Consider the following 17,296-nt stretch of genomic DNA (forward strand, 5'->3'; position numbering starts at 1 on the left):
GCGAAGACGAAGACTAAATAAACCAGTAATGCATATATATGTGTGTATATGTCCGTATATGTAAGTATACTGTTTATATACATGTATTTGTATTTATGTACTTGAGTATATTCCACCGATGAAGGCAAAGCATTATTATTTATGCAAAGCCAGAAATCCAGGATCTGGAATTATCTTATTTTTACTGGTTTATTTAGTCTTCGTCTTTGCTACTCGTGCTATGTGGACATTTATTGTGGTTTTTAGAGTCAGGATTTGACTGCTATTTTTCAGCGTGGTGGCATCTCTTAGATACCCTGTATTATAATTTTAAATAATTTATATATATATATATATATATATATATATATATATATATATATATATATATATTCATCACCATCATATCACATTATGTCTGTTTTTCTATTTTGGCATGAGGTTTTTTTGACATCTATTTTATGAGTTTCTGCATTCTAAGACCAAACCTTACCACTTCTCACATTTTGTCGGGGAGCAGAAGCCGGGTGTGTGGGGGAAGATCCCTACTCAGCAGGCTCCCACCACTTGCATCATTTGACACTTTGTCATGCATAGTCTGCGAGAAGGAAGAGTGTGTTCTGTTACAGACATGTACCAGATATCCATATCAATGCAGTCTTTTCCCCAACACATTACAACAATACCCCTCATGATGCCCAGTTTTTCTCTTAGCTCACTCTTGCTTCTTGCATTACACACCCTTCTTCACTTGGAGAGAGAAAAACAGGGCTACTATGCATTTTTTTAAAGCCACATCTGCCTGCCCCCTACTGCTAATTAGGTTACCTAGGTAACAGAAGCCATCAGCGACAACCAGCGAGTATTCTGGGTACTTAAAAGACTTCAGTTTTTGAGAATTTTGCTTTTGTATTTTGTTTGTAAGAATTTTGATGTGAACTCCTGTGTTGAAGCAGATTTTGCTGTATATCAGAATAGAGGTGGGTGGTTATTGTTGCCAATATCTATGTTGATAAATAAATTATAGCTAATTAAAAGACAAACAGGTCTGAAGCTGACATGGAGCGGAGAGGGTCTGTCACCAAAGAGGTCAGTTATAAATGGCACTGGATAGACTTTGATAAACATCACCAATTGATTAAGCCTTTTGCATTTAAACTGGCTATATCCAGTCAAAATATTCTATATGTTTTATGTTCAAACCAGATAGGCCTGGCCTCTTGCACCTACCCTACAATGTCATTCTAAAAAATAAACAGTCATGTCAACAAAGTCTCAAAATCACAAGATAATGTATGATCAATTCAAAGCATTGTGAATAAATATGGGATACATTTAACAGAGTAATCTAAATGCTAAGGAGTGAATTACCTTGCATTCGATTGGTTACAAACATAAATAAGGGTTCTAGTTGATCTGGTCACTGGAACAGCTTGCTCATGAAATTAACATGCAAATGGCTGAGCTCTCCACAGACATGGGTACCCTTAATGTAGTTCTCAGGGAGATTCAGTATGACACCGAATGTGATAAGGCTGACCCTTTTGAAATACAGGTACTACTCATTTTTGCCTGCTGAGTGGACTGGAGCAACATGAAATAAAGTGTCTTGCTCAAGGACACAACATGCCACCGGGAACCAAACTCACGACCTTACAGCCATGAAATACCTCTAACCACTAAGCCACTGAATGATTGACCAGACAATCAATTAGTTAATTAGTTAAGTACTTAACTAATAATTGAATAATGAAGAAGTGCAACGAACCAGAGCATGTGTCTTTTTTTAGCTGCTTTTATTCTTCACTATTCCTGTACATCTAATACCTATAATGTTCTCCACTTTTATCATAACTGAAATGTTACCACACCTTAGTGCATCCATAATTATCAATGAGTATACAGTATAAAGTTTCTACTTACACCTTTTCTGAATATCAAATATAGCCGTTTCCTAAATGTCAAAAGAAGAAAAAGGGATTGTGGGTTTTTTTTCTTTCCCTTGTAAACTAAAGCTTTTATCTTCCACTAAGTTGACCTTTAGACCCTTTCATTCCAGGCTTTAAAATTCTTCCCCTAATTCTTCGACTGATTCAGTTTTTAACGACTGGGTCTTGTTTTGTTGTTCCTTCTGTCATGTTAATGTTACACTTGTTCTCTATACCTAAAGGCTTGGCATGTGATAATACTGGGAGTTGATTGTGAAGACTGTGTACATAGTGATTCATGATAATGAAATGAAATTAATTTGCTTAGAATTTGCACTACGAGGCCTCGAAGCACTGTTTTTGGCTGGTGACGTAAAGTTATGAGTAAGGTGTTTGTTTTTGTTCAGTTTCTTTTTCTAATTATAGAAAACTACTTACCTTATTGTTTTTGATTTTGTTATGATGTGTGGCGGTGTGGTTAAGAAGTGTGCTTTCCAACCACATAATTTCAGGTTCAGTCCCACTGCATGGCACCTTGGGTGAGTGTTTCCTACTACAGCCCTGTGCCAACCAAAGCTTTGTATTTGGTAGATGGAAACTGAAACAAGCCTACCATACCAAGTGTGTGTGTGTGTATGAGAGAGAGAGAGAGAGAGAGAGAGAGAGAGAGAGAGAGAGAGAGAGAGAGAGTGTATGTGTGTGTGTGTGTGTGAGTGTTTCTCTTGGCATCAGGCAGTACTGGCAATGGCCATGCTCAAATGGTGTTTTATGTGCCACCTGCACAAGAGCCACTCCAGCGACACTGGCAACAACCTTGCTCGAATATTGTTTTTCACGTGCCACCGGCACAAGTGCCAGTAAGGCAACGCTGGTAATGATCACACTCAAATGGTGCATTTTACGCGCCACCGGCATGGGAGCTAGTCAGCGGCCCTGGCAATGATCACACTTGGATGGTGCTCTTAGCGCTCCACTTAGTTAAGTAACTGTTTTGAACAGATGAGATGGTTTTCCTGTGACTTTGCAGGCACAAATTGGCCTTTCCACATTACATAGGACTTGTATCAAATGTCACGATGTATCACAGTTCTGTTAGTCCACTCTGACACCTGAAGTTCTTTAGTAATGGACCTCATTGATATTCTGGGGGTTTCATCGATAATGTTTTGAACATGTATAAAGTCCAGTGTCCTTTTATTTAGTGTCTGAGTGTTGTGAGTGTTTTTTGCCTCTTTGATACAGGCCATGCTGGAGCACCGCCTTTAGTCGAGAAAATCGACCCCAGGACTTATTCTTTGTAAGCCTAGTACTTATTCTATCGGTCTCTTTTTGCCGAACCGCTAAGTTACGGGGATGTAAACACACCAGCATCACATGCCTCCAATTCCAACCGAACTTTGTGTACAAATGATCTTGTGAGATTTAGAAAGTTGCTAATTTCTAAATTATTGTGGTTTGCATGTTTTTTCATTTCTTAAGTTAGCATGATATCTTGAAAGGGTTATCTAAAAAAAAAAAGATACATTAAATAATTTGAAGGTGTAATGCACTAAAAACGAAATGCCCTCAAATACCTCTGGCACCCTGTTTATATATATATATATATATATATATATATATATATATATATATATATATATATATATACTGAGGGTGATAAATTGAATATTAATTTCAATTTAAAGCCAGTGGTCTAGCATATAAAAAAAATCTGATAATTCAGAAAAATTGTATTACATGCGTATAAGAAACGATGAACCATAGGTCAACTATACACGAATTGTCTACTTAAAATTAGACGTGCGTACAGTTCTACCGATTACATTGGGGATATTTTCAAAATGTCTCAGCTCTGGTGCGCTAAACTCCGGAAATAGTTATTTTATATATTTTTCATTTTGTCCTGCCCGCCTAAGCTGTGTATATTTGCTGAATTTTTTCTGGAGAACATTATATATATCTATGTATATATATGTATGTATATGTATGTATGTATCTATCTATCTATCTATATATATATACATATATATGTATGTATCTATCTATCTATCTATCTATCTATCTATCTATCTATCTATCTATATATATATATATATATATATATATATATATATATATAATTTAATAACAGTTTCTCTCAGCTCTTTATGACTTAAAGCAGTGATTCTCAACCCTTTTTTGCCTATGGACCCCTTTGATTCTTATTTTATTCGGATGGACCTCTATAGCCATTTGAAGTATATAAAAAAAAAATCCTATTCTATTTTTATAATTAAATGTTATTAAGAATTGTATTAAAAAAAATTAAAATATTTTGTGTATTGTAGACATATAAGCAATTTGTTGCACATAAATTTTAACAGCAAAGTCTTATATGGACCCCCAAGGGCCACATGGACCACCAAGGGCCATATGGACCACCAAGGGCCATATGGAGTCCACTTGAGAACCACTGACCCACTGATTTAAACTTTCGTCCTACGAGCCTACGATACATCACACTGCATGGAGCTGAGTTCAAATAATATACAAGGCAGCGAGCTAGCAGAATCGTCAGCATGCTGGGCAAAATGCTAAGTGGCATTCCGCCCATCTTTACATTCTGAGTTCAAATTCCACCGAGGTCAACTTTGCCTTTCATATTTCCAGGGTCGATGAAATAAGTACCAGTTGAGCACTGGGGTCGATGTAATTGATTAGTTTCCCCTCCCCCAAGAATTTCAGGCCTTGTGCCTATAGTAGAAAGGGTTATTAAATAATATAGGCACAGGAGTGGCTGTGTGGTAAGTAGCTTGCTTACCAACCACATGGTTCCGGGTTCAGTCCCACTGCGTGGCACCTTGGGCAAGTGTCTTCCTCGGGCCGACAAAAGCCTTGTGAGTGGATTTGGTAGATGGAAACTGAAAGAAGCCCATCGTATATATGTATATATATATATATATATATATGTGTGTGTTTGTGTGTCTGTGTTTGTCCCCCACCATCGCTTGACAACCGGTGCTGGTGTGTTTACATCCCCGTAACTTAGCGGTTCGGCAAAAAGAGACCGATAGAATAAGTACTAGGCTTACAAAGAATAAGTCCTGGGGTCGATTTTCTCGACTAAAGGCGGTGCTCCAGCATGGCCACAGTCAAATGACTGAAACAAGTAAAAGAATAAAAGAGTAACTCCAACCAAACGTGTCAAGTGCCACTTTCTTTTTGTTTGTACACACACTTATATATTGGAAGTAAGTTTCATTATCTTTTCTTTATGATCTCATTCATAATCCATATTAAACATCGAAAATGTGATATGAAAACTAAAGGCCAAAATTACAAAAATAACCTGCATTTGAAAACTTGCTTTATACACATAAAGCTGGAATTTACTTGTCTGCATCTCTGGTATCTAACTGCTATGATTATTGTAAGGGAGATAACTGGAGGAAAAATACCAAATACGAAATTTTTTTTTATCCCTCTACAAAAATACATTGTCTCAGATTTATAAAACTTTCAGGATTCAAATCTAAATTTAATTCTTTTCAGAAAGGATATTCTCAGGTGGAAGAAAACATTATGAGTAACAAGTTTTGTTAGTTTAAATTCTTTGGAAAGCAAGAAGGCATAGACTATTTTGCTATTTTTCAATCAATTTATTAGTAAAATGAACAGGTACCATGCAGTGGGACTGAACCCAAAACCATGTGGTAGGGAAGAAAGGTTCTTACCACACAGCCACACATGTACTTATATAATATATATAAAAATATATTCAGTTGCAGATTCGCTAGAATTTAGGCATTTTAACATGTAGGATGCCAGGAAAGGCCAGGTACAGGGCTTGCAATATTTGCTTGCTATTTGCTGGTTGTATGCTGCAAGTATGATCATATGCATCTACGCATCTATCCATATATAACTGCACATAGACAAATGTATATATACATATATAGGTATTGGATCCTAAACAAATGTATTTAAAACCAACCTAGTGGGTGGTTACAAGTGTAGTGCATGTATAACAGAAGAAAACAAGTGGTTCTTCCTTATGTATGTATGTATGTAAGGTATGTATGTGTGCATTTATGCATGTATGTGTATGTGTGTGAATCTGTGTGTATGTATGTACATATGTATGTATGTTTGTATGCATGTATGTATGTATGTACGTATGTATGTATGTATGTATGCAAGAATGTGTGTGTATGTATGTGTATATGTAATTGTATGTGTGTATGTATATATGTATGCATGCGTTTATATATGTATATGTATATATGTATGTATGTATGTGTGTGTGTGAGTATGTATGTATGTATGTATGTATACATGTGTACATGTGTGTGTGTGAGTATGTATGTATGTATGTATTGTTACAATTTATCAATTGAACATGCTTTCCACCTCCTCAATCACATAAAGAGAAATATACTTACACACATAGAGAGAGAAAGAGAGAGAAGATACAGAGAGAGATAGAGAGAGAGAGAAAGAGAGAGAGAGTAATGAGAAAGAGAAAGACGAAGAGGAAAGGAAAGAGAGAACAAGAGACGCATTAAAACATCTGATGTCCAATAAGTCAGCATGTAATCAGCGATGCTAAATAGTTGACACCCAAAGCATCTGTGCCATTATAAGTGCCATGGCACATCTCCTGTGGGGCAGTGCATTTTCTAGTTTGTCTGCTGGAATCATGAGACAGTCTGAATTACAGGAAATTGTGCAATATGGCATCATGTGAAAACACCTGTGTGGCATCACGTAAAAGTGTCCATGTAGTGCCACATGAAGCACACATGTGGTACCATGTAAAAGCACTCAGCTCAATCTGTTAAGTGGTTGGTGTTAAGAAGGGCATCCAGCCGTAGAAGCCATGCCAAATCAAACTGGAGTCTGGTGCAGCCTTGCAGCTTGCCAGCCCTGGTTAAACCTTCCAACCCATACCAGCATGGACAACAGACGTTAAATGATGATGATGTACATAACTCTCCTTAGCTTTTAGCATGCTGCATTTTCTCTAGAATTGTTTCCCCTGCCACTGCCCTGTTACTACAAGGGAGAAAACTCATGCAGTGATATGCTACACCTGCAGGGTGCTAAAGGTAAATGTAAAATTACCCCCGACAGAGGTAAAATAGTTGAATGACTGCAGTACAATGTGACATTACAACAAGAGACTGTTTCTTCTCAATTGTTGTTTCTTGTCTCTCTTCAACCTTTTAGCATTCAGATTAATCTCTCATTTGTCGTTCTTATTTATTTACATTGCTTTGAATTAATTATGCATTATCTCATAGCTTTGAGATTTCAATGATGTGATTATTTTTTTAGAATGACATTGTAGGATAGGTGTAAGAGGTCGGATCTAGCTGGTTTGAACATGAAAACAAATAGAGTATTTGGACCAGATATGGCCAGTTTAATCCTTTTGTGTTTAAGCTGGCCATATCCAACCCAGATATTTGTTCTGTTTTAAGTTCAAACTGGCCACATCCATCCACTCACACCTAGCCTCTAATATCATTCTATTAATAAACAATAGGCGTAGGAGTGACTGTGTGGTAAGTAGCTTGCTTACCAACCACATGGTTCCAGGTTCAGTCCCACTGTGTGGCATCTTGGGCAAGTGTCTTCTACTATAGCCTTGGGCCGACCAAAGCTTTATGAGTGGATTTGGTAGACGGAAACTGAAAGAAGCCTGTCGTATCATCATCATCATCATCATCGTTTAACGTCCGCTTTCCATGCTAGCATGGGTTGGACGATTTGACTGAGGACTGGTGAAACCGGATGGCAACACCAGGCTCCAGTCTGATTTGGCAGAGTTTCTACAGCTGGATGCCCTTTCTCTCTATATGTATATATATGTGTATGTATGTATGTGTGTGTATATGTTTGTGTGTCTGTGTTTGTCCCCCCCAACATCGCTTGACAACCAATGCTGATGTGTTTACATCCCCGTAACTTAGCGGCTTGGCAAAAGAGACCGATGGAATAAGTACTAGGCTTACAAAGAATAAGTCCTGGAGTCGATTTGCTCGACTAAAGGCGGTGCTCCAGCATGGCCACAGTCAAATAACTGAAACAAGTAGAAGAGTAAAAGAGTAATCACATCATCAAAATCTCGAAATTATGAGATAATGCACGATTAATTCAAAAGAATATAAATAATTAAGCATTACATTATAACAAAGTAATCCAAAACACTAAAGGGTTAATTTTATATGCACTTAATAAAGCATGAAATATACTTATAAAACAATCTAAAATTCATAAGCACCAAAATCAACCTGTATTTCTAGGTTACTTTCCAGAATGTTGTCGCTGCAACAAATAGATCTGTACATGACTGTATGAGTGATATATCAACTGGTTCATCAAACAATGACAGTGGCCGAGGATGGAGTGATGCAGATGCTGGAACTGTGCAAGAACTGCAGAGTAAGCAAACTTCTCTGAACTCTGCACGATTTATCTTATCTTATCTTATCTTATCTATCTTGAAATAGCAATTCACATAATCTTTTATCTTTTATCTTTTACTTGTTTCAGTCATTAGACTACGGTTATGCTGGGGCACTGCCTTGAAAAATTCTTAGTCGAATGAATAGTCCCCAGTACTTTTTTTCTTTTTAAGTCTGGTACTTATTCTATTTAGTGGAGGTGCAATGGACTAGTGGTTAGGGCAGCAGACTCGCGGTCATAGGATCACGGTTTCAATTCCCAGACAGGGCATTCTGAGTGTTTATTGAGCGAAAACACCTAAGGCTCCACGAGGCTCCGACAGGGGATGGTGGCGAACCCTGCTGTACTCTTTCACCACAACTTTCTCTCACTCTTACTTCCTGTTTCTGTTGTCCCTGTAATTCAAAGGGTCAGCCTTGTCACACTCTGTGTCACGCTGAATATCCCCGAGAACTACGTTAAGGGTACACGTGTCTGTGGAGTGCTCAGCCACTTGCACGTTAATTTCACGAGCAGGCTGTTCCGTTGATCGGATCAACTGGAACCCTCGACGTCGTAAGCGACGGAGTGCCAACAATTATTCTATTGGTCACTTTTGCCAAACTGCTGAGTCATGGGGGATGTAAACACACCGATGCTTGTTGTCAAATGGTGGTGGGGGGACCGAACACAAAACAAAAGTCGCACACATAGCTACATAAAACCAGTGTTGGTTTGTTTATGTCCCCGTAACTTAGTGATTCAGCAAAAGAGAGCCACTAGAATAAGTAGCAGGTTTAAGAAAGAAATAAGGCAGTGCCCCAGCATGGCCACAGTTCAATGATTGGAAGCAAATAGAGGATAAACATAAAGGATTAATCCTCTTTGGCCAACTCATCAGTTTTTTCCTCACAGCATGCCTAAGTCTACTGTTAGTCCTTTAATGTCCAGACACTTTCCGCCAAGGTCGACTTTGCCTTTCATTCTTTCGGGGTCAATAAATTAAGTACCAGTTGCGTACTGGGGTCGATCTAATTGACTGGTCACCCTCCCCAAAAATTTTGGGCCTTGTGCCTAGAGCATAAAAGAATATCCAAACACTTTCCGCTGAAGTCGACTTTGCCTTTCATCCTTTCAGGGTCAATAAATTAAGTACCAGTTGCATTCTGGGGTCGATCTAATCGACTGGCCACCCTCCCCAAAAAATCAACCAGGCTCACCTCTTATGTCCATTTTATACCTGTTACAGCCCACATCCAACTTATTCCTCTCCAATCATAGTCTTTTTTTCTTTCAGTGTCATATCAATTCCTTGTAGCTTTGTGGGTTGGTTCTTTTGATTCCTGGATCGGAAAGTGCATTGTTTCCTTGAGCAAAACACTTCATTTCGCATTGCTCCAGTTAGCTCAGCCATAAATGAGTAGCCTTGTTAAGGACTGGCTTTCCATTAAGAAAGAACATTGTAACTTTGGTTACTTACATACCATGGAAACTAAGCAACCAGCCTCATGAGTTCTTGGACTGAAGACAGAAATGTTCAGGGGTACTTACTACTACCACTTAGCCAGTTTTCTGGCATGAGGTTTTGTCAAATTCCTTTTATAGGTGGAGCATGATAACATTGTCTGTGTTCCAGCCCTGAGGTTGATATCTCCCTCTGTGCTTATATCAATATTTTTCAGTCATTGTTATTGTGTAGACCCAGGTCAACTCTGGTTAAACAATCATTTAATTAAAGCATTTCAACCTTACCCATCCTACTATTATATGAAGTGTATATATGTATGTACACACACACACACACACACACACACACACATACACACATGTACACACATGTACACACACAAACGCACGCATACACTGAATATAATTTTCATCAGAAAAACTTTGCTATACAATAAGTTCAATTAGCAAACTCTTTGTACATACTCTCCCAAGCACTCTAAACACACATTGTCTATTCATGGTTGTTCATATTTTAGCTAACTACAAGGTGTTCAAGCTAAATTCGACAGTTTGCATAAAAGGAAAAGAAAACACAATATTCCATCCAAAAATAAAAGTTTTTTTTTTTTAAATCAAAACATATCAGCTATATTATGGCTGGAAGATAACGGTTTACTCAATGTAACCTGCTCTCAGCTTCCACCATGGCTTCAAGATGCTCTGGAATTTGGCACATGTATTCCTTGTTGTGTCACTGGGAGGATCTTAAAACGCCTCCTTGATCTTGGCCTCGGTGTTGCAGGAACAGGGTTTGGTGTATTTCTCAACTAGACTCCACACATAGGGATCCATGGAATTACAATATGAGGAACCAGGAGGCCTGAAATTGGAATTGGTAAATTCAGAGAAATCTTCTTACAAACACTTTTGACTCTTGCTGGAGGAATGGCAAAGAACCAAATCCTTGAGCAGCAATGCTCTCCAGCTAGGGTTTGACCACAGACTCCAACAGCTTCACACAGTCGTTTGGATTGAGCCCTAAGGCCTTGTTCATCAGTTGTTGGAAGAATTCTGACCAGCAGACACAGTCAGAACACCTGTTGTGTACCTTTCTGATGACCATGGCTTTGTAATCTCCATTGCAGCTATCCTTGTCACATCTTATTGTCTCTACAGTGTTTACAAGTATTGAGCACTAGTTGTGTTGGCATTTTGGCACCCAACAGTTATCATTGTGTGATACAGGTAACTCTTTTCTAATATTCATATGGCTTCCAATCCTCCATGTCAGCTAACTCTCTCTCTCAACGACATCTTTAATATGGAAACTAAAAGAGGCAGCACATATGCTAGGACACAACAACCTCCTAAGCAGACCTAGTGCAGATATGAATAGAATCTGTGAACCAGTATTAAGGAAGGATACAAAAATATTAGGTTTATAAGCCCTAAAATTCACATGGGCATATAGCATAATGGTTAAGAATGCTAGATACTAACCCCAAGATTGTGAGTTCAATTCCAGGCAGTGCCTTGAATAAATAATAATAATAATAATAATACCTTAGGAATGAGAACTCGGGGTTGGGTTCAAAATTCTACCAGGAGGCTGGAGAGTAAATCAGCTGAAGCGTTGTGGTAACAACAAACAAGATGAGGACACATATCTGTCAAATGTAAATAATGTACCGAATTCCTCATCTCTAAAATATAGAACAGCATCTTTAATCTTTATGCTCTCCAACACTGTTGACAATTCACCAATACGTCAAGCTGTTCTTGAAGGAAAAAAAGAGGAGACATATGAATATCATCAAATTTAGCCTGAACACCCATGGATTCTAAGTCACATGCATGTATAATCTGCTTGTTGCTTGTTGATCAAATTTCAGCAAGCTGAGTATATCTTCAGAAAAACAGATTCCTATTCAATCTGTTCGTTGAGAGAACCGTTTATATATGGGTGTCCCATTCTATTGAAACCAGACTGACCTGCAGAAAACTGACTTTAGATTAACCCCTTAATATTCAAATTATTCTGCTAAATATAATGTTGATTTATATATATTGCTTTGAATTAATTATACATTATCTCGTAGTTCTGAGATTTTGAAAATATGATTATATATATTTAGACTGATATTGTAGGAGAGTTGTGAGAAGCTAGATCTAGCTGATTTGAACATAATATTTGGGCAGGATATGACTTAAATGCTAAAGGGTTAAAGTGTTAAAGGATTAAAAGGGTTTAAAGGCTAAAGGGTTAAAATCACATTGGGTAGTTCACTTTATCTTATTTCAGAAAAATTCTGATAATTCTGTCAACAATTTGAGCATTGGCTAAAAACCAACAGTAAATATACAAATAAACAAATTTTACAATATAACTTCTAACTTTATTTTTACTTTCTATGTGGCTTCAGCTATTAGACTGTGGCCATACTGGGGCACAACTTTGACCGTTTTAGTCAAACAAATTGACCCCAGTACTTATTTTTTAAATCTGGTACTTATGTTATTGGTCTCTTAGGATGAACTGCTAAGTTACAGGGACATAAACACACCAACACTGGTTGTCAAGCTGCAGTGGTCAAACAAGCACAAACAGAAACACACATGCATACACAATAAACTTCCACACATTTTCCATCTACTAAATTCACTCCCAAGGATTGGTTTATCCAGGGCTATAGTAGAAGACACTTGCCCAAGGTATCATGCGGTGGGACTGAACCTGAAACCATGTGTTTACAAAGCAAGCTCCTTAACCACACAGCCATGCATGTAGCAACTATTCAATATGAATTTAACCAAATTTCTATCTTTTTTTTCTTATTTTGCAGGTATGGCTGAAAACGTCACCCCATCATCACAGTGTGCAATACCATTATTAAACTGTCGTCAAAAAAGTAATACAGTTCCTGTTTCATTCACATCTCGAGAAAATGGTTTCAAACCGAACCAAAGGAGTTCCTTCAAACCGAATTCTTCATCGCAAAATTCCCCCATGAATAATTTAAGATCTAACCATCACTCTCTGTCAATGTATCCCAAAATACAACAACAAGAAAGCACTTACCAAAAAAGTCCTTACTCTACCTCACAGCAAGTCCAGCCTCCTCATACGCCATACTCACTTGTTGCCATTCCTATCAGAACAATTCCAAACAAACTGCATTACTCATTAGTACAACCGCAATTAATGCCAAAACAACAAGTGGTAAGTTGTGGCGCTAATTTATCTCAAGCTGAGACTTCATTTTGTGAAAACCAAAGTTCTTCATCAACTGATAGCTGTCATTTGTTAGATGATATAAAAAAACATTCATATAGTGATCGCAGCAATTTCATACTAAAGGATGTCATTGTATGAATGAAGACACTGCTGTTGATTTCTGTTGTATTGTAATTTGGTGATAATTTTGCAATATAAATGTCGAACTGTGCCATAAATGTACAGAGTTTACTCTACGAAGGCTGTTATTTTCTGTGTGAACCAAACAAGTGGCTGTGGCAGTTTCCTGTCACCAATAAACAATGGATTTGCTATTCAGAAAATTTGCTCACTTCAATAACTGGACCATTTTCAGAAGAAGAAAAAAAAAATTAGTAATAAAATTATACTGAGGTACATGGATTGAGATGATTTCATGCTGCTGTTTGGATACAGACAATTTGGCATGGCTGATTGGATGTTCAGCCTGTTTTGGTGACAGAACTTTTTTTGGTGGTGGAAGCAAACACGGACATGTGTGCACATCTACAGAAATATACACATAGAGAAAGGGTGAGAGGGAGAGGAAGAGAGAGAGAGAGAGAGATTACAGTTTATTAACTGGACATGATTAACATAAAGGCTTTCCCTCTCATATACATAAATAGAAATATGCTCACACACATAAACACACAGAGAGAGAGAGAGAGAGAGAGAGAAAGAGAGAGTGGGAGAGAGGGAAAGAGAGAGAGATTCATTCAATTTATTACTTGAACACAATTGACACAAACCTTTTCCCTCTCCTCATACACATAAAAAAAAATATCCCCATACACATTAACAGAGAGGAAGGGAAAAAGATGAAGGTGAGAGAGGAGAGAATGAAAGAAACTTTAAAATGAGTGAAACATTAAAATGTTTGATGTCAGGTAAGTCTGCTCTGAATCAGCAACACCAAATAAGCAAGGCCAAATTGGCTGTGGCAAAACGTATCTTTTGAGTTATTCTTCAAAGTATCCAGGCTCCTTAAGAATCTTTGATGAGGTATTTTGAACTTGGCAGGGCCTATCTCCATATTTAAGTAACCCTTTCTAATTATGCAGGCATATACTCCTAAATAAACAACCTCTTACAACCTGGAGAAATTAATGTTTCATTGGAATTCCATGATGTTGAAAATAATTTGAAATAAAAGAAGAACAGTCATGTTCAAAACAAAAAAAACAAATCACTTCCTAAAAATGGGGAAAAACCATACAAGGCTACCAGTGACTGGAAAATATTAAGGATCTTTGTACAGAGTAGAAAAAGCAAAATTAGATAAGTTTCAATACTAATTTTCCGGAGACTGATAGTCCAGAACCATTTATAATTTGCATTAATTTATGAACAGGATTTCCAAATTTCTGCTGGTGCCAGGCTAGTTTACTGGGCGGCCCTGTTTCTCAGTACTTTGATGAACAGTATTAATAAACTTATTTTTTAACAAGCTCTCTGGCTTATCGCAGCAACAACACCTGTTATGATGTTGTTTTTCTATATATTGCTGGCAGGGATATGAATCACTACTATTTCTAGCAGTCAAGCACCCATCACTGATGAGACCAAAGAAGGTCGAAATCACATGATCTGGTGGTCTTGGCACTGGTGAGGGGGGATTTATCTCCCTGCTAGCAGTATAAACAAGTGTGTATTTTGCCCCAAAAGCCAATATGAGAGTTTCTCTTATGTCGTCTACCACAGTATATTTTGTTCTAACAGTATCCCCATTTAAATGTGGATGTTCTCATCATCATCATCATCATCATCGTTTAAAGCGGACGTTAAACGATGATGATGATGATGATGATGAGAACATCCACATTTAAATGGGGATAAATACCACTTCTCTGTATTAATACTGTCTCTGTTGCAAATATATTTTTATATTAAGGTACAGGTACTTGTATTTCATTTAACTCTTAAAGTAAATTAAATATTTGCTTAATTCAGAGGTGACCACTCCTGGTTTGGAAAACTCAGGGAGAGATTTGGAACCAATGGTTCTGGAAAATTGGTGTTCGGTCCATCTTCATTACTCTTAAATTTAAAATTCTAACTTCCACACCCTTCCGTGATTTAGGATTGATCTAGAAGTGATTATCTCCCTTACAGTAACTGCTGACCAGGCACTGCATGTTCAGACTATTGATAATATTGCATAAAACAGAGGCGGTTAGCTGGCAGAAACATTGGCACACCGGGCGAAATGCTTAGTGGTATTTCATCTGTCTTTACATTCTGAGTTCAAATTCTGCTGAGGTCGACTTTGCTTTTCATCCGTTTGGGGTTGATAAATTAAGTACCAGTTGTGTACTAGAGTTGATCTAATCAACTGGCCCCCTCCCCCAAAATTCTGGGCCTTGTGCCAAGAGTAGAAAAGAATAAATATATATATATATATGGGGAGGGGGCCAGGCGTGCTGGCAGGAACATTAGCCCACCGGGTGAAATGCTTAGCAGAATTTTGTCTGTCTTTATGTTCTGAGTTCAAATTCTTTTAATGCCCAGACACTTTCCACCGAGGTTGACTTTGCCTTTCATCCTTTCGGAGGGGATAAATTAAGTACCAGTTGCGTATTGGGGTTGATCTAATCGACTGGCCCCCACTCCCCCCAAATTTCGAGCCTTATGCCGATGGTAGAAAAGAATCTTTGCATAAAACAACAATTGTTTTGTTTTTGTTAGATCTTTTATAGAATCCTACTTAGGTCCATTTATGCTGAAGTTCTTTGGACACAAGAATGACTGAGGAAGCATTGTAACATAATTTGCAATATTATCTTATGAAATTATAAGTAAAAAAAACTTGATGAGATCAGGTCTCGGGACTTCACAGACAACACATCAGGCCTCAAAAGCAAGATAGTAGAGGACCAAAATGAATGGCAATCTGGGAAACTTCCAGATCCATTCGCCCGCAAACCAACATGGAAAAATAGGCAGTGCGATGGTTATATATATATTTTGCCTTTTATTTTTTACTTGTTTCGGTCTTTGGACTGTAACCATGCTGGAGCACTACCATGAAGAATTTTAGTGGACCGAATCGACCCCAGTTCATATATTTTAAGTCTGGTCCTTATTCTGTCAGTCTCTATTGCCAAAGTGGTAATTTACAGGGATGTAAACAAAGTAGTGCTAATTGTCAAGGGGTGACAGGGGACAAACGCAAAACAGGAATAGACACACACACTCATAATACACAATGGGCTTCCATACAGTTTCCATCAACCAAATTCACTCACAAGGCATTGGTCAGCCCAGGGCTGTGGTAGAAGACACTTGTCCAAAGTGCTATATAGTGGGACTGAACCTGAAACCATGTGGTTGCAAAGCAACCTTCATACATGTGTTTGTATTATACACACACACACACACACGCATAAAGTAGGCAAAGATAGAGAGAGAGCAAGATAATGACAGTAATCAAAAGATATACAAAGCACATTTCTTTTTCCAAATTGGGCCTTTGTCAGTAAGGCATCCAAGCGAGATTGTTGTCAGTGCTGATGGACTGGCTCCTGTGCAGGTGGCACGTAAAATACACCATTTCGAGTGTGGCCGTTGCCAGTACCCGCTTGACTGGCCCTCGTGCCAGTGGCACGTAAAAGCACCCACTACACTCTCGGAGTGGTTGGCGTTAGGAAGGGCATCCAGCTGTAGAAGCTCTGCCAAATCAGATTGGAGCCTGGTGTCGCCTCCTGGTCCACCAGTCGTCAGTCAAATCGTCCAACCCATGCTAGCATGGAAAGCGGACGTTAAACGATGATGATGATGATGATGATGATAAAATGAAAACATTGATTCTCTTTTGTTGTCATTGTTATGCAAAACAGAAGGGGAAAGATACTCAGCCATAATTTGAATGTTTTTAAGGCTTTTTTTGTCTAAATCCTCCATCTTGTTTTTTTTTGTTTTTTTTTGTCTCTAATTTCTTCTTTTACCCACTCTGTGTATATATATATTTCTGTCTTTGTCACTGTTCTACTTCACTCATTTACTCCCCCCCCCCCACACTTTTTCCTGATTAATTTTACGTACACAAACACACTAAACTCTCCACTTATCACACGAGAAATACTCATGGGTGGAATATACCCTTGACAAATGTAAATAAAACCGATTTATGCTTCAAGAAACTCGCCTCCCCCCACAGCCATCCGAGGATGTCTTAACTAATACCTACCCAATCTATACATATTATAATTTCTATCAATGATGTGTGAGAATTTTGAATAAAAAGATACTTTTCTAA

General features: G+C 38.0%; 1 protein-coding gene across 3 annotated transcripts in view; it reads left to right on the forward strand.

The window, feature by feature from the left end:
- The window catches only part of LOC106879532 (protocadherin-11 X-linked), a 110,815-nt gene extending 93,519 nt beyond the window's left edge, over nucleotides 1–17,296 (forward strand). The window contains exons 3-5 of one of the 3 annotated variants that reach the window (XR_016237660.1): nucleotides 8,195–8,333; nucleotides 12,629–14,759; nucleotides 14,853–17,296. Coding sequence is in view for 2 of the 3 variants with exons in the window: in XM_089338399.1 (XP_089194525.1) it covers nucleotides 8,195–8,333; nucleotides 12,629–13,158 (669 nt within the window). In the remaining variant the exon portion in view is untranslated. Of the gene's footprint in view, nucleotides 1–8,194; nucleotides 8,334–12,628 lie in introns of all 3 variants that reach the window. The other 2 variants (XM_089338399.1, XM_089338400.1) reach the window with 2 other exon arrangements.

This window comes from Octopus bimaculoides, chromosome 20 (genome assembly GCF_046866305.1).
Source record: "Octopus bimaculoides isolate indiv1 chromosome 20, ASM4686630v1, whole genome shotgun sequence".
In the NCBI taxonomy this organism is placed as follows: domain Eukaryota; kingdom Metazoa; phylum Mollusca; class Cephalopoda; order Octopoda; family Octopodidae; genus Octopus; species Octopus bimaculoides.